An 18,497-nucleotide genomic window follows, 5' to 3' on the forward strand; every position below is an offset into this window, starting at 1 on the left:
TGCATGCTGAGCGTAGGAAAGAAAGTCGGACATTCACTGAGCCATTTCGGAATGAAAACAAAAGCCCCAAAAAGAGGGAAATCCAAAGTTATTGGGTGGGAATTGTGTTCCCCAATGTGGCGTGGAGGAGCCAACAAAGCCAAGCGGCCCTCATCTTCCTCGGTCCGAATCGTCCAGCGGCCCGCCCGGCTCCTCCCCTCTGCACTTTGCAATGGACTTGAGGTCTGGGCACTGACGCGGCCGTGGGAGGAGCTTGGCTTGATTTCGTCTTGCTTTGATGCAAATTGCTTCCAACACATGTTGTCGGACACGGGTTGTAACGGTTCACGCGAGCCCCGATTCGATTCCGTATTCCATTTTCGCTTCCCGATTTCCAAACGATTTTTTGAAACGTTTTTTTTTTTTTTTTAACTAAATGAATGACTCCTTTTAAGACCTAAAAGATGTTTTTAACACCTGCATTTTGTCCTTGTTACAAACAATAAGTTTTTGTAACTTTACCCCCCAAAACGTCAATGCCAGAAGTCAACATGAAAATACGTCCACGTACAATAGATGTGAGCGTTATCTCTACAATTCCTTTTGTGATCAAAATCGATCAAGATCGATTCTTTCATTTTTTTGTTGACATTTATTTGAAGCCGTTGAAATGGATCTTCAATCGGTTTTCGATGAACCGTTACATCCCTAGCACCGAGGTGACATATTGGAGTCGAGTACGTCTCTCAAACAGGGCTCGCTTGACTTTCAAGTGAGGATAAGGAGAAGAGAGCGTCAACATTCTTTGCGTGTCGTCGGGCCTGTGACTCATTTAAATAATGTCCCGAGGTTATTATAATCTTTAAAAAAAAAAAAGGAAAAAAAATGATGCCCCGTTGGACTCCTGCCTGATACCTGGAACGACCAATCAGACGCCGGCACCTCACTTTCCATAATTTAAGATTAAAGTTGGAGCTCCGTGTTGCTGTTAATCCGCGTTTAAGTCGCGGTCATTTGGAAGCCGTCACATGCGCCGTCTGTGCGCGCGTGCGAGTGCGTTGCCGCCGGCACACGCACGCACGCACGCAGGTATGCGCGCGCACGCAAATGGATATGACGAGTTGATGCATTAAACATCACGTTGAGACCATGTCACGCAAACACGTTTTCTTCCAAATGTGTTTTTAGACACACTTGACTTTGAAAGCAAGTCTTTCCCCAAACTACTTTGGTTTGTCATATGAGTCAAGTCAATGGTGACGCGAAAGCGTGCCCGCCTTGAGAAGCGAGTTTCATTTGCTCCCAAATCACACGTTCCACTCTTGTCATCTTTCCCTTTCGTTGAAATGAATGAAGCCCCACTAAAGTCAACTCCCAAAAATGAGCCACATGTTTCGGAAACGAGGGCCGGGCTTGCAAATCGAGCCAACCCGGAAAACGGGCGAGCCCCGATCGATGCTCACCTGACTGACCGAGCCCCGTCATGTCATTTTCAGCCGTCGGCACGTGGCAAAATGGCCGCCGGCTCAGATGGATCAAATTGTGCCGATGAACTCATATTTCACAAACGCAACATTTATTTAGCAGAAGGTCCTGCTAAGACCGCATTCAACACATTCTTGCACTTGATTCCCCCTTGAGCCCAAATATACAACGTCATTGATATTGAATTCAAATGAAAACATATATACTGTATATATATATATATATATATATATATATATATATATATATATGTACATACATACATATATAGATGTACATATATATGTATGTCGGACGGAAACTGGGGGACGGAGGGATGATGCCCAGCTATGCGTGTGTGTGTGTGTGTGCGCGCGCGCGTGTTTGAGTCAATGAATTGAAAGCCAAAAATTCTGAGCTGTAGAGCAGGTGTGAACGAAATTTGTTCTTGATCGCCCCCCCCCCAACTATTTGAGACATAAAGTGTCAACGTGAGCTAAATGAAATATGCAAATGTAATAATGTGAAATAATGAGGGCCGTGTGCTGTGGCAGGCATTAACATGCCACAGCGCTCCAAAAATCTCATTGATAAAGACAATTTCTTGAATCTACAGCATATTTCAATAGAAAGTTCTTAGTGCGCGTTTGCCGACAGCGGCGTGACGCGCTCATTTGGTTGATAGTCGGGAGTCTGGACGCATTTTTCCCAATATTTAATTACGTGGATTTAAGTGTTTTTTTTTTCTCCCCGATGTGCCAGTCCAAGTCATTAAAACACGACACACTTTGATGAAAGTTGCCAAGCGCAGCCCACAAATGGAGTTGACTTTTTTTTTTTTTTTTTTCTCTCTCTTTTCTTTTATCAAACACCGCTCAAATGCTTCATTTCAATCAAAGTGTGGGCGCTCTCCGAACGAAATGAAAATTCACTCACTACCTGCTTTGGCGCCATGACTACAAATGCTACTTTTACTCTGTTACATTTAGTGCGAGGCGCTTGGGGCTCAACTGTACTTTGACCCGACATACTTTTGACTTTGACTCGAGTGATTGCGTCACGCGGAAAACGGCGCTTTTCGGCCAATCGACGCCACTGTTGCGCTCCGTCGGACCAGGAGACTTTGGACTTTTTTCTCCAGCCGTCCTAATGCCTACGTATCAAAACGATACTTAGTTGTGTGCAATTTGGAGCGACTCCAGCTACTTTTTCCCTCATCGTTTACTTTTCGTACTTTGGATCCGCTCGACACCTGGTCTTCCTCAAGTCGTGATTCGGACGACTGCTTTTTCTTTTGGCTTCAGCCTGCCTATTGTCAAGGTGACCAGCCGAGCACAATTTTCAGGCTGGTCTCCACACCTTTGGCTCTTGCGCACATGTCAAAGGATTTCAGGACAAAAGGGAGACAATTTGATCGGGGAGGAGAAAAGATCATTATATATATATTCATATATTTTAGTCTAAGCGGCTGAGCCCTCATCGATGCCTCTGCGTGCGTGCGTGCGTGCGTAAACCATTGGCTTCCATTTATTTTTCATTAGGGAGTGTGGAGAAATAATTCAGCCCACCAGGATAAAACGCACACACACGCTTGTAGATGTAAACATCTGCGCACACGCACACACACACACACACACACATCCTCCCGGCGACTCAATTACACCGCCCCCTCGTCCTCCTCATCCTCCCCCCTCGCTGCTCTCCAAGCCAATCAAAAGCGCGTTTCAACATTGTTTCACTTATTTGTATTCACACGCGCACACACAAGGTTTTATCTGAATGGTTTCCCTAGCGAGGCGAAATCTTCATGTCCATCCACGAGTCAAAGTGTATATGGGATGGATGGCTGGGGGCCAGATGATTGAAGGATGGATGCAGAGATAAATGGACGATCTGGATGGATGGATGCAAGATGGCGAATGATAGATAGCCGGAGGGAAGGCGTGGCCGTATGGGCAAGACGGATGGATGCAAGATGGCAAAAGATGGCTGGATGGGCATGATGAGTGGGCCGATCGATGGCCGGAGGACGCGCGATGTGAGAAACGACGGTCGGCACGGATGCGGTCGCCAGACGAGAGATGGATGGGCAAGACGGGATGTCCTGACGACGGAGGGACGGACCAAATGAACGCACGGGATGGATGGAAGTGATGGCTGTACGGATGGACCGGATGGATGAATGATGAGAAAATGATGGATGGTCAAGATAACGGGAATGGATGGCGCCACGGATGATGGCGCTAAAATGGATGGGCGATGATGATGATGCGGTGGCTCCCAGCCAAAAGAAGAAAGTGTCGTTTAGCGTCAAACAAGGTCCACCTTTTCCTCCCGGCTAGCTCGACAAACTCTTCCGTGTTAGGCTGGCAAAAGCGACGCGGAGAAATCCCGCACACGTCGACACGCCGCGCCGCGTGCCGTCGCTCCCCTCACCGCGTTGCCGGCGTCAGAGAAAACATAGCACTCTAGCCTAAACGTGAAATGAATTCATTGCGTCGACATGAGCGTCAAAGCGGGAGAAATGACGTGTTGGATGAGTGGATGGATGGCGGAGGCGTGGCGGAGGCATGGCGGAGGGAGGTGTGCAGCCACCTGTGCGTGCGTGCGTGCGTGCGCGCGTGCGCGCGTGTGTCTCTGCGCCCGAGAGGCACACTAAATCAGAGCAGATAAGGTAATTGAGGCCTCGTTTGTCATCGGCCACAAGACGTTTTTATGGGCGGCGGATTGGCCGCGAGCGCCGGCGCAAGCTGCCGCCGAGCGCCAGTGGCGGCGGCGGCGGGCGGGGACGCCTTCCCGCGGGAGCGCGCGCGGGCGCGGGCCGGCTCCACGCTTACGAGCGGACACAGGAAGAAAAAGGTCCAAACGCCCCGCCCCCAAAATGGTGGCTGACGGCTTTCATCATTTGGAGGTTCCACATCTCGCCAACGGCATGAGGCTTTCAAGCCAAGCGGCAACACTGCGACTCCTTAACGGAACTGGAGAGCCCCAATAGTTACTTTGAATGTCAAGTCATCAAGTCACAGTTGTATTTGTCAAGAATGTAATGTGACCTTTGCGACAACGGGTCGCTTGGACACGTACGTCTGCTTTCATCCGTGCCAAAGCGGCCGGCGCCCGGGGACCCCCGTCTTAAGGCTTCCGCTACGGCCAGCGACCGGTCCGCCGTTTGTCTGGAGGCGCCTCGGCCGTTCCGCTTGCGGAAATGTGCTCCGACGTCGCTAGGCGACGAGCCAACGGATGGCGAGCTGCCGTTTTGTGCGCTGAAGCGAGTTCTGGACCGCGGCCGCTTGCAACTTGCCGCGCTGCCGTCCCTCGCCGTTTCTCCCGCCGCCAACTGTTAGCGCGCAGCTCGTCGAGCAGCTCGTCGAGCAGCTCGTCGAGCAGCTCGTCGAGCAGCTCGGAATATCGCCTGCGCCGGCTCGATGCTCGTCATCTGCGAGCGATTGGCCCGTCGACCTCTCCCGCTTCATTTCAATGTCAGCGCCACACAAAATGTCTGCCGGCGCCTAGCCTGGCCTAAACTAGCCTAGCCTAGCGTGGTGACGGTATGTGCGAGGCGCTTTATTTACTGTTTATTCTGCACTTCGTCACCACGCGCCCCCACCTCGCCATCCGCCGCAAACGCAACGCACCACTGACCGCGCTGCCACTGTGCGTGCGTGCGTGCGTGCGAGCGAGCGGATGATGTCTATCCCTCCATCGGAAACCTTGTTAAATATTCATTGACAATTATTCCGCTTTGACCGGAGAGTTTGATGATGACGAGGATGAAGACGCCAAGATGAGGAAGTGGGCGGCGGCGGCGGCGGCGGCGGCGGAGCAAGAAAGACAGGACGACAAGCACAAAGACGGCCGTCGTCTTGAAATTTGGATGAGCGTGGACACGTAACGCGAGTGAAAAGCCAGAGAAGCCCCGCCCCCTCCACCTCCGTCATGGAATAGAATTCACGCGCTTAGTCTTGAAGAACAGCAGCGTTGTCACTTGACCGGCTTGATTTTCGAAGGAACTCTGCCGGGTCCGGATTGCCGGAGGTCGCCATTGCTGCCGGCCACGTTGCCGCGGTGACCCGACCATTTGTTTTCTTTCCCTGTGCGTCTCACGTGCTTTTCTGGGACCGGTGTTTCAAATCATTTCATCTGGATCATTTTCATGTGTTTGCAGAGCGGCTTTGTTCTTTCCTTTGCAGTTGTTTTGCCAAAAACGCTTCATCTTGCTTTTCGGTCTTATGAGGGTCACTTTTTGGACGATTTGACAGGTGAGATAAAACCAAGGTCACACAAGCGCACTGTAATAACAAATCAACAAAAGATGCCATTGGAAAGAAAAACCAAAAGAGAAGCAGACGACAAGCTGTCAACAAATCAAATACAGAGCCGAGGATAGCCACCGGGCCGGCGAATTGGTGATTTGCCTTTTTTTTTTTTTCAACCCCCCCCCAAAAACTTCAATAAGCGGGGATATTCCGCCAATGGGCGCTTTCCCCACAAGGGGAGGTTGTTTCCGCCCCCGCAAAAATGTCTTGAAAAGTAGCGACAAAAGCTCCGCACACGAATGGGCTAGTATGCAAGGTTCCGCTGTGCTGTGTGGCAACCCGCAGGCTGCAACTTGCACTCGTTGCATCACAACCGATAATAGCAAGACAGAAACGCCCCCAAGACGCCGCAGACGCGCGTTGTCCATCAGGGCAAACCAAAAGCAAAATCAAGTTTGCGCACGTTGAATGAATGAAGCGTGCGAAACCCGCAAGGACGCGGGCGCTTTCCGTCTCTCGCCGACAACTTTGTGGACTTTCACATTTGGGGGTACGAAAACCAAACCAAAAAAAAACAGCCTCCTGCTCTGTTTTTCTTTTTCTTTTTTGTTTTACAACTTTTGGCGCGCGTCCCACTCTGGCCGCCCCCGCCTCGGGGCTCTCCTTTTCCGTCAGCTGGGGGCACGTCCAAATATTCAAATGAGCGTCTCGGGAGGGGCGCCGGCAGACGGGCCGGGCCGGGTCGGCCTCGTTAGCCGCCGTGGGCGGCTTTCCCCATTGAAGGCAATCGAAATGCCCTTCGGCCAATATAACCTATCACAAAAAAAGCGGATTCGCCATTGGGAGATAAATCGTGTTTCAGAGGGAAATTGCTTTGATGAAAAAGGAAAAAAAAAAAACAACCTGTCTGTCCAGTCCTTTTTCTTCAAGCCTCCAAAAGCAAGTTGGCGTAACTCCGTTCTGGAGCCACAACTGACTCCTTCTGCTTCCGTTTATTTAAAGTGTGTCTTTCTGTGTTTTGGTTTTTCCCGCACGTGCGCGTAATGTTTTCCCCCCAAATAGCTGTTCGATTTCCTGAGCTGGCGCGTTGCAACTAGACGAGTGGCTACTCCTTGGGGAAGCCGAGCGCAAAGTGTGTGAAAAGCAGTGAATGGCTGTAGCGACGTTCAAAGCATTTTCACTGGTGGAGGCAGTACTTCACATCTGCACGTCACACACACTGTAGTGTCCCTAGTTTTTTAGCTTCTTGTGTTAGGTTGACTTTTAGCTTTGATCCTATTGCGCTCCTGGGGGTGTGTGGGTGTGTGTTGGCGGGGGTGCGTGTGTGTGCGCGTTTGCGCGTGCGCTTGCCTCGTGCGTGTGCGTGTCGCTACGGGCGGAGTCCAGGTCGCTGACGGCGGGCGAGACAGAAAGTGCATGTGCTGTATTTGCGATGGTCTCACACGCACGCAGTGGGATTAAAAAGTTAATTATGTTTTAAAGTGATATTTTAATTAAATAGGGAAGCAAGCATAAATGGATTGGAAGCAAAAGAATTCATCAAACACCCAAAAAAAAGTGCTGGGTGTCGTCTTTCCGCCGGGTCAGCATAAAGTCGGGTCCGTGCTGCGTTTAGCGCCTGCGCTAATTATTTGGCGACTTGTTGGTCCATCCGTGTTGGTTAGTAGCAAGTCGCTCGCTCGTGGGATTGTTTCCGTGCAATGTTCGATTTTTGGCCGTGACTCGCGACAAACGCGCGATTAAAGGCTGCCCGTGCGTAGCGGCGCCTCTACCGGCACACGTGCTAACGACACCGCCGAAAACGCCGTCCGTTTCGCTCGCAAAGGACAATTTCCTGCTCCGATACGCTCGGCTTTACCGCACTTCCAGAAAGGTGGACTTGATCACCCGGCCCTTAATGCCGGACTGTCACAATTGCCGGACTTTCGCAATAGCCTAATGTTAGCTTAGCAATCATCTTGGCTTGTCCGTCTTTCCCTCTGTCAATGACCGTCTTCATGGCAACGATACTTCTAGTCAGAGGTGCGCCACGGAGGCCGCGCTTACCGAGGTAGGAGCGAAACCGCAACGTGTTCAGTCGCGGTAGTAGCCGGCCCAAGCCCGTCGCTCGCTAGCTGCTGCGGCGGCCCGAGCGCGTCGCCGCCCTTGTTGAGCCGTGACGTGGTCCCGCTGCTGCTGGTATAGCCATCGGGCTAGCTTCGGGTAGCAACATGTGGCTAACCCCCACTCCTGCCCATTGGTTGAGCGGAAGTGTGTTAGCAACCAAAAATTTCCCATTCCATTTTTTTTTTGTTGAATCAATCCATTTACCGGTCGCACTTGTGTGAGTGGATGAAAAGTGGAGTCGCGCTGTCTCACATTTCAGGGGCAAAATGTCACCATTTAAGCGGCGGTCTGGAGCCCTGCATGATGGATGGATGATGAATTCATAAATGGGTGGATGAAGGAGCTTTGGACGCATGCTTGGATGAATTTTGTTGAAAGGCTCGTCTGATTCGTGCTACAAATGCTTCATGTGTTCTCTCTCTCTCTCTCTCTCTCTCTCTCTCTCTCACACGCGCGCACACACTCTTCGGTTGCTTCCTCCAGTTTTGTGTGTGTGTGTGTGTATTGATGATTTCCTAATTAGCCTGCATGTTAATTAGCATGGTGGCTAATGTTAATTAGCTCTATTAATGGGGGCGCTGCAACACCCGCCGACGCCACCGCGCCGACACCTGACACGTCTTCATCTCAAACGCACACACTCAAAGGCAGGTGTGCGTGTTTGCGTGTGGAGACGTTTAGAGACGCTGACGGCTAGCCTAGCATCTCACGAGGGACATTTAGCGTGCGGAGAAGGGCAACACATTGAATGCTGGCCATCGCAAACGTGATCCGTCCGTCGACGACAACCACGCGCTAGCTGGTTAGCCAGCAACAAAGCTAACAGCCAGGCCCGCACGAAGGAAGGCAAGCGGGCAGCGCAACAGCAACGGCGCGACCGACGGCATTCTTTGGCCTTCCTTCCACCTTGCCATCGAGATCCTCGCTTGGATGCGCATTTGAGATGACGTGTTTATTTCCAAAATGAACACATCCTCGTTTGCCCATTTCGGGGGAGTGAAATTTCCAACCTCCCGGCAGGTTCTTGAATGTCGCGCGGCGACATCGTCGCTATCGTCATCCTCTCCGCGCATGTTTTTTCCTCCTCAAAACTGCCTTTTCATTTTTGTCTTGGAATCAAATGGAGTCGCATTTCTTGAAGCAAAAGATGCGCGCGCTCGCTCGCTCGTCGTATTCAGCGCGGCGTTTAGGAGCAAAGTGGAGCATTCGTTCAACAGCTTCACACATTCAACTGTACTACAGTATTGACGTGCGTGTGTGCCGCCCTCATATCCATTATTGATCGTGTATCATTACCCACCGCTGCGCTCTATCAAGACAAAAACACCCTCTTATTGGAATATCTCCCCTGCGGTATCGACCTGCGCGTGCGCGTTTACGGCCGATTTGATTCTTAATCCCGAGTGTGTGTAGCAGTTTTGTGTTGCTGTTGTTGAAGGTCAACGTGCAGGCAAAATAATCCCACTTCAAATGTTCCGTTTTTGAATATGCCGATGACATCATATCGCCGGGTCAAACGGTCCAATCGGTTTGCGGCGTTGACCGGCCAGGCGAAGTAGATGCAACCGCGAGTCCAGCCCCAACAAGCTGGAACCACGAAGCCCAGTCCCCGCCCGCGTGCTGGACTCAGCGAGAGCGAGTTGCGAGACGCGCAAGGCCAACAAGGAGTCGCGAGCGGCGCGCCGCCGTTCCGCCGCTCCGCCGTTCCGCCGCTCCGCCGTTCCGCCGCTCCGCGCTTGGCTACGCCGTCGCGCTCTGCTCTGCGATCGGCCGTCTCCTTCCACTTTTGTTGCGCGGTCAAGTCCGAAAGACTTGAAAAGAACAATCACAAACGTGTCGGCGGCCTCGCGAATGCAGCGGTGAGCGAATTTTTTCTCGGCGTCTCCACACGTAGGCAGATGATTGCGTGTTGCCGTTTTGTTTATTAGCTCCCTGATTGAGGCGCTCTGCCTCCGCCAGATTGGATGACCTTTGCGGATCCTTCCGCCGAGTCCGCTAAGTAGATGAGACGGCCGAGCGCGCGCGTGCGCGCTTTCCCCGCCGTTGCCGCGCGCGCGCCTCATCTGCGTACGCTTTGGACGCAATTACACGCGAGCGGCGCCCAGCGGCCTGAATGTGATTGGGAGCCGCGCGGCCCGAAGGAGGCTGCCGGCACCCGACCGACCGCCCGCCCGCCCGACACCCTCTCGACGGTGACGCGCTCGTCCGTTCCGCCCATTGCCGTTCATGCTAAAGCGCTGCGTGATGGATGTCGGCGTGTGCGTGCGTGCCTGAGGCGAGGTGAGGGATGAGGCGGGGGTGCGGCATTCGCGCCGGCTGGGCTCCAAAGGGCACGTCCATCACAAAATGGCGACAAGCTCCGTCATGGACCGCAAGCGGCCAATGCCGCACAGGCATTGGCAAAGTCTCCAAATGTGGCTTGGTTGTCATTGCAAAGAGAGCAAAGCAAATGTGGATCCTCGTCTTGGCCCAGCCGCGCACAAAAGCGCCGTGTGCGGGCGGCCGTTGGCACACGCGCGATGTCATATTGCGGCGCGCCGGCCGCGAGTCCGCGGGCGGGTCAAAAAAAGCCGAGCGCAACTGTCGCCTTCCGAGTTGGGGCGCGGCCAACGTCTCCTGTCTTTGCCCCGCCCCCCCCCCCGCAGGTCCCGCCGCAGTCCGGTCGCCGCGACGACCAGCGAGACGCCCTCCAGCAGATGGCCGCCAAGCTCGCCGCCGGGGGGCGCCCGGGACGCGTCGCGCACACCGCCGGGTACGTCCTCCGCCGGCCGCTCGCTCGCTCGCTCACTCGCTCGCTCACTCGCTCACTCGCTCACTCACTCACTCACTCACTCAGTGTGTGTGTGTGAGACTTACTAGTCATTGAATGTGTGTGTGCGTGTGTCTTTCTGTCTGTGGGTGAGTTTGCGTGTGCGAGAAACAGTTCGAGAGGCAGTGTGTGTGTGTGTGTGTGTGTGCGTGTGTATCGTATGGATGCTTGTACACTTTTTGCCAAATGCTAAGAATGTGTCTTTTGTCCATGCGCGTGTACGTGTGTGTATGCATTTGTGTGTGTTGATTTTAGTGTCCATTTGTCAGTGTACGAGTGAGAGTGTGTGTGTTTGAGCGGCGCTAAAGCGAGACTTTGATCAGTTTGGCGGTGGCCGGCCCACTTTTTCTCATTTCGTTCCTAGTCGCCGTCACACGCCTCCCCTCTGTGGGAGGGTGCGCGAGCGCGCGTGCGCGAGCGCCGCCGAGCTGTCAAATTGTCAGCTGCGGCGACCGCAGAATTCCAAACAATTTCAGCGCTAATGTTGGGAAACATGTCGGCGAGGCCTCCAACGCCGACAATGTATAAATAATACACGCGCGCTTGCATAAACATAAACACACACGCACGCGCACGCAGTCGGCAAAACAAAACGGCACACAGTAGTGTGCGGGCGTGCGTGTGTTTGCGAGCGAGGGTCCGATGTTCCAAAAGCACTATAATTTGATGTAGTCCCGTGTCGAGAGGGGGAGGGGGCGCGTGGCAAGCCGGGCTGGACCCACTGGGCGCATGCGCACACACTCACGCACACACGCACACGCTCAACTTTAGATACAAAACACACACATGCACACAGAAACAAATAAGCACAGAGAAAGAAACACACACACCAAGAAACACTCAAGCACACACACAAAAGAAAAACTTGGCATAAGACAAAACACGCACCTACACGCGCACACGTGCACAAAGGCGTTCGGGTTGGGGGGGCTGGGGGGGTCAAGGCGTTAGCTTGGTGGGTGCATAACAAAAAATACATCCAAATAAAAACCCAAGCTCATAAGTTTGCTCACTTGCATTGTATAGCAAATGAATTTCCAGCTTGGCAAAAGACGGACAATTAGTGATCGCCCCCCCCCCCCAACATTTTGAGCATTTTGTGCGACGTGTTGTGAATAAAGGAGGCAAGCGGTCCTGAGTCCGATTGAAATCCAAGTGAAAAATCCCAATTCAAAGCGAGCGGGCAATCCTCCCACGTTTGCGTCTGCCTGCCATGAGTTGGCGACCGCTGCGGATAATGTGCCCATACGTGACGGCGTCTTTTCCCGCCTTCAGCCCGCAGGACTTTGAGCGCGCCTACGAGGAGCTCCGGGATCTGCTGAGCGACGACGACGGCGCGCCGAGCTACGGCCGGCGGCCCGTCGCGGCGGACCAGCCGTCGCCGTCGCCGTCGCCGTCGCCGCCGCCGTCGCCGCCGCCGCCGCCGCATCTGCTCCAGGTAAGGCCGAGCTTTCAAACGCGCGCGCGCGCGCACACACAAAAACACACACAGGCGCAAACACAAAAACACTCGTCCACACATTGAGACACAAACACGCGCACAAAAACATACGCAGTAAAAAACCCACAAAGACACGCAACACACACACACACACACACACACATCCATTTGACTTTATTGTTTTCTGTTCTTTCTCCTAGTATCAGCAATTTTGCGTGCGTGCATGCGTGATGACTAATTCATGGTCCAACACGCTCACCTGGCCTGCGAATTATTGATAAGTGTAAAGATGAAGCTAATTTCTCCAAAGGAGGCTCGCTCAAATATTCATCCGCGTATGAATATTCATGACGCGCATCAATTTTCCATGAGGGAGGAATCGCCGCCGCCGCCGCCGCCTCGCTCGCCTTCTCTCTCCTTTTTTGATGTGTCAACGGCGCTGCTGAAATATTGATGGTCCCGCTCGCCGGCCGGGCCGGGCCGGGCCGGGCCGAGCCGGGCCCAAGGTCGCCGCCGTCTTGTCGGCGGCGCTGGACAAACGCCGCCGCGCCTCATGAATATTCACTTTGGCAAGATTGCTCATCTTTCGCTCGCAGCGCATCGCCAACGAGACGTAACGGCCGCATAGTCGCGCGGAGAAAAAAAAGAACATTTTGCGGAGCAAATTTCACAAGACAAAGGAAAGCGGGAATGAGAAAGGCCGCGAAGCGCATTAGGAAGTTCCAGCGGAAAGGACGCGCTTCAGATTGCGCGTCGATGGCTTGCGTTTCAAAAACAAACTCGAGGAGGAGTTTACAAATGTGTCTCGGGCTGACCGGAGCGCAATCGTCACGATCCGATGAATGAAAATGAGAAGGAGGCGCATCGGATCCGTGCGGAAGGCGAGCGAGGCCGCGGGTGACCGGTGTTGCCGTCCGCCTTCAACTTGTGGATTTACCTGCCGGCTTTCCCTTCCAGGATGAGCTTTGTGAGCGCATGTGCGTGACCGTTAAAGAACCTCGCTGTGTTCCCCTGAAATGCTGGGGGAGCTCGACCCCGTAACCATAGTAACACCGGGGGCCAACCAAACTTTGTGTGTGTGCGTGCGTGCGTTTCTTGGCAGAGTTGGACTCTACTGTTTATTGTGATCTTCCACGGAGGCACTTTTCAACCATCGGCAGCGCGCGCGCGCGTGCGCGTGTCGGTCGACACCGGCGACTTTGTGGTTCTGGAACGCTCGCGTAAATCTGGGCTGAGTTTATTCGAGTAAAGAGGCCGGGAAGAAAAGAGAAAAAGCCCGAGCGCATTGCGGCAGCTGAGGCGCAGTGGCGCGATCGGGCCTTATTTTGTGGACTTCAAATCAGCGCCGGCGCTAGCGCGGAATTTGGCCTGCGTCCGAGCGGCAGCGGCTCATTGGCCGTCGTCTCGATTGACTTGCAATGCGATGAGAATAATCTCCATCTCGGTCAGCATCCAAGCCAAACGTGACGTTGGCCGGCCGCTCGTCCTTTCCGACGCCTCTTTTGGGCCGGGAGCCGATTGGCGGCGACGCCGATTGGGTAAGAACCTCACAAAACGGGAAGCGCGATTGAAGAAAGGAAGACTTGTGACCGCCGCAATTGACCAAGTGCGCGTTGACGTGACTGGACTGGACTGGACTGGTGCCGTACGTGGCACCGCACGTGACGACAACGTCCCGGGAAAGGATTCAAGCAAAGAGGGCCGACCGACCCTGGAGACGCTGCCTGCGTGCGTGCGTGCGTGCGTGCGTGCGTGCGTGCGTGCGTGCGCAAGTTGCCTTCCTTCCTTCCTTCCTTCCCTTTGTCAAGCCGTCGGTTGTTGTGGCACGCGCGCACGTTTTGGGGGCCGTGCAATTGCCGACCGTTTGGGATCACAAAGTTATAAAGAGCGACAAAGGTGACGCAAAGAAAGAGGGATGAAAGGAGGAGAAGGAATTTCACGGAAGGCAACAAGTCGGAAAAGAGAGCGAGTGAAAGGTTGACGCGGCTCGTGTTGCGCCAAAGGACGGGAGGAAGAACAGATGGCGGAAGCTGAGGGAGGACAAAGGAAGGAAGGATGCAGTGGAAGGGAGGAAGGAAGAAAAGGTGCGCCTCCAGGAAGGCAAGGAAGAATGCAACATGGAAAGGATGGAAAGGAGGAAGAAAATGGGGAGAAAGTGAAAAGACAGCAGCGCCCCGGGAAAGGCACAATGCCAAAGGGGAAGGAGGAAGGATGCTTAGGGAGGAAGCAAATGAAGGCCAGAACCCAAGTACGCTGAAGGAAAAGACGCAGCAATGCAAAGCGGAAGGAAGGAGATGATTCTCTTTTTGACAAGCACAAGCACAAGCACACACACGCGCGCACGCGCCTTTCCAAATGTGTCGATGTGTTGAGGTGCGTCGTCACACCTTTTTTTTTTGTTCTCACCTTGCCGATCTCCAAATGTTGTCCGGCTAATGCGTGTGCGCGCGTCCCACGGGGGCCAGTGAGCTTTGCGCGTGTGCGTTTGGTGTGGCACTCTTGATCAAGTGACGGATATATCCGCTTTCCAGCAAAGACGCGCCACTCGGCGGCAGCGGCTCCCCGTAGCTGCCCCCCCCCCACTACCCAAGTCACCCCCCCACCCCCCACCCCCCCCCGGAGACGACGTTTGCCTTCCCGGGAACGTCGTCTTGACTGAAAGACCGAAACTGGCGGAAAGCGTCAGGCGGCCTCCGCAAAAAGAGATTTGGGCGTGCGTCAATGTCACGCCAAGGTCGCGGGAGGGAGAAGCACGCAGGCACAGATCAGAGCGCCCCCGCAAAGCCCCGCCCCCCGCCGACATCAGCTCGTCAAGTGTCACCATCCGTATGTCGCAATTGCTGGTCAATGTTGAAGGATTCAAATGCCACTTGACGTAATTAAGAGGCTTTGTTTTCTCCGCAATGAACCTTCTGAAAAATTCCGATCGACTATTTGTAGAAGGACTCCTCCTCTTTGCATCGCTCCTAATTTGACCGGCATATATATGTATAATCCCCCCAAAAAAAGCACTTCATTTTTTGCTGACCCTACTTTTCAGCCACACCCGTTTTTCTTCGGTCATATTTTGTTTGGCTAATTAGAAGACGACAAAGCGTATTTGATCATATGGGCTTAAATGTACCCGACGTTAGTGATGGTGTGACAAATCTTAATGTTAGTTAAAAATGACATATATATATATATATATATATATATATATATAAGTATGTGTATGTTTAATGGAAGGATTTGTAGTTGTTCCACTTGTGTGAGCGTGTGAGAGAATTTTCCAGTTCCCATGCAGGCTGTTTAGCAGGTCAAAGGTTGTCTGGCACACACACACACACACACACACACACAGTTTTGCGCAACATTGACGACGGGCCACAAAGATGACATGTTGACAATTGTCTCGTCCTGTAGGAGGTTTGCGTCTACGCTAACGCGCGGCGAACGGGAGACGTCTTCACCGGCCGGTCAAGCGCTTTATTCGCGCCGTCGCCATGGCAACAATTCAAACGCGCTCTGGGCTCTTTTGTGGCGGCCTGGTTGGGAACGTCTCTTTGCTTTTCCTTCTCGTCCAAAGCGAGCCCGCACTTTCATTTGCTCTGGCGGCGAGATGAGGGGGCGCTCCAGCTGCATGGGGGCGACCCCCAGCACACTGGGGGAAAAAAAAACTAACCCAAAAAAAAAAAACTCTTCTGCTCTACTGTACTGTGCGCGCAAATGGAGTGTGTGTGTGTGTGTGTGTGTGTGTGTGTGTGTGTGTGTGTTTGTGTGTGTGTGTGTGTGTGTGTGTGTGTGTGTGTGGCGGGCGGGGGGTGCTCGGGAAGGAAGGATGGGAGAGGAAAGGAGCTGAAAGAAAAGTTGCAAGACTGGGAAAGGAAGGATGCAAAGATGGAAGGATGCTTGGAAAGGAAGGAAGGAAAGCAAGGAGAGATTGAGGGCGCAGAAAGAACAATTGAAACCCCAAGAAAGGAAGAATGGAAAAAAGGCAACAAAATGTGCGCTCGTGTGTGTTGTGGATGTGAATGCGTGCGTGCGATGTGCGTGCGTGCGGCGTGCGTACGTACATGTCGTTGGACGTCGCACGTGTCAACGTCAAACAAAGTCACGGTGTCCTTCAGATGCCGCATTGCGAAGGTCAGCGACATTTTGCCTTTCGAACGCACGCACGCGCGCGCGCCGAGTACAAGTGCAGACGCGCACACACACGCAAGTTGAAGCGTGTGTGAGGGGATAAATGGAGTGTCAGTGTGCCACTTCCTGGTCTTTCACTGCCACTGGGACATCCATCTCGAGAGGAGGCACAGGAGGCATAAAGAGCAGAGGGAGTTGCGGGGAGAAGTCGACCAATCGACACTCTCGCTCATTCGCACGCACTTTAAAAGGGACAGTAAAAGATTTGGGGGTGGTGGCAAGTCGTTTGGTGTGACGTTTCTGTCATGTTTTGCTCGCTGGCTCTCTCGAGTTGCTGCCCAGCTGGAGTGGGGCGCGTTCCCTTCAGCTGCGCACCTGTGGCTGATCATAATCAGCTAGGTTTAAAAGGACACCGTTCGCCCAAGCTCTGTTTTCTACACCCCTCGTTCTCGTACCTTGTTCCGCTTAAGTTTTGTAGTCTAAAGTTTTGGTCCTCGTCACTTTGACTGAGCGCTTTGCGTTTGGTATTGTTGGAGTTTTTGCAATCTCGTTTTGTTTTTCGGTCGTCACTCCTTCCTTGTCTTGTGCGAGCGATTTGTGTTTCCTGTTTGATGTTCCCTGGCCTTGTTTTCGCCAGCGTCCTTTGTTCATCCTTTATCGGTCGGTTTTGTATTTTGTCATCAAAGATTTTTTCTATTTGACGATTTTGTCTTGCCGGCGTGTTTGCCCTCAACGGAATTGAACGGGGTTGAAATCGCCATGATTCAAAGCATCATTATTTTTGGGCTACAGCGTAACAAAATAGGAGGACAAATAAATGTTCCTTCTGGACCAAGCAAAATGAATAAAATGAGCTAACAAAGTTTTTTATGCAAGAAACATTGGGTAGAAATGCATATTTTTTTTACGACGATGCCACTTTTGTAATCGCGGAGCGTAATAACGGTCATCGGAATTGAATTTGGATGACTAGCGCAGCGCTAGCTTGTGTGAAGATTGCGTGCAAAGGAAGTGTTGACACGCGACTGCTTCCCGCCGCCGGCCGCTCCGTCAACGTCGTCTCCGTCGGCACAAGTGTGCAGGCCGCTCCCGTTGGCTTCGTTTGGCTTGAGGAGGAGGAGGAGGAGGAGGAGGAGGAGGAGGAGGAGGAGGGTTCCGCTGACGCAAGCGCGACGCCCGACCAAATCGTGACTGCGGCGCGAACCGAGCGCTTGCAACTTGTTGTTGTGCTGTCGTCACCGGCGCCGATATCCCAGAATAGTCCTCCGTTCGCATACTGGCAGGGAGCGCCATGACGCAGAAGAAGGATGCACGGTCAAATGGGCATTTGATCAATAAATACAGTGGATGGATGAATGGATGAATGGGTGGGTGGACTCAAGGATGAAATGATTTCTTTGATCAATGGATACAGGAGGGAAGAATGATTGGGGGGGGATGGGTGGATGATTCGAGGGACGAATGGGTGGCTGGACGGACTCTAGGACAAAGTGGTTACTTGATCAATTGAAACAGAAGATGGTGAGTGGATGGATGAAAGAATAATCGGATGGATGGATGTATTATTAGAGGGCTGAGAGGATTATTCAAGCGGCGGGTGGAGGGACGGATGCGTTATCGGACGAACGTTGGGATGGACTCCAACGCGCCGCAGGCCTCGGAGGACGAGAAGACGAGTCCGCCGCCGCCAGCCCGCTCGCTCGTTCGCTCGCTCGTTCGCTCGCTCGTCCGCTCGGCCGCCCGCTCGCTCGTCCGCTCGCCCGCCCGCCCGCCCGCCCGGCCGGCCGCCCGCTCGGCCGCCCGCTCGCCCAACACCGGCCGGCAACTTGCGCAAAGTTGACAGGCCAAAATCCAGCCGCTCTGGCGCTCGCGCCCGATGTTGACGTCACGTGACGAGGCGGCTCAGGATCCCGCCAAAGCCCCTCGCGGGCCGCGCCGCTTCCCCGGCGGCCGGCCAACTTTAATCAGCGTCTGCTTACGAGGCGGAAGAGCGAGCCTTCGTCTGGCGCCGCGCTTTCATTTGCGAGACGTCGGCTTGCGTGCGCGCGCGGCGCAAGCTAACGGCGTCCCCGATGGCGGAGATGAGACGCGCGCAGATGGCGGCGGCGCCACCGCGTCCTCGGCGAGTCGGCTCCGCGGGAGACTTTTCTTTTTGTTGTTGTTGCTTTTGCCGTTTGTTTCTTCCCGGCAACAAAGCGCCGCCGCCGCCGCCGTCTTTCATCGCGCTGATGAGACGGCGCCAGCTGCGCGCTGGAATTAATCGCCGCGGATGAGCGCAGTGAGGAAGATGCAAAGTCGCAACGGCGCACAAACATGGGCC

At 53.5% G+C, this 18,497-nt stretch overlaps 2 protein-coding genes across 15 annotated transcripts in view; both read left to right on the plus strand.

Moving 5' to 3' along the window:
- Nucleotides 1-18,497, plus strand: part of akap6 (A kinase (PRKA) anchor protein 6) — a 58,896-nt gene that overhangs the window by 24,540 nt on the left and 15,859 nt on the right. For all 12 annotated transcript variants that reach the window (XM_086049340.1, XM_086049336.1, XM_086049337.1 and 9 more), the window contains 2 exons: nt 10,451-10,557; nt 11,890-12,052. In XM_086049340.1, coding sequence (XP_085905466.1) covers nt 10,451-10,557; nt 11,890-12,052 — 270 coding nt within the window. The remainder of the gene's footprint in view (nt 1-10,450; nt 10,558-11,889; nt 12,053-18,497) is intronic.
- Nucleotides 15,769-18,497, plus strand: part of prkd1 (protein kinase D1) — a 161,019-nt gene continuing 158,290 nt past the window's right edge. For all 3 annotated transcript variants that reach the window (XM_086049344.1, XM_086049342.1, XM_086049345.1), the window contains exon 1: nt 15,769-15,847. The gene's annotated coding sequence lies outside the window, so the exon portion shown is untranslated. The remainder of the gene's footprint in view (nt 15,848-18,497) is intronic.

The sequence above is a fragment of the Filicampus tigris genome, chromosome 13 (assembly GCF_054856515.1).
Source record: "Filicampus tigris isolate MCC_2025a chromosome 13, RoL_Ftig_1.0, whole genome shotgun sequence".
NCBI lineage: Eukaryota > Metazoa > Chordata > Actinopteri > Syngnathiformes > Syngnathidae > Filicampus > Filicampus tigris.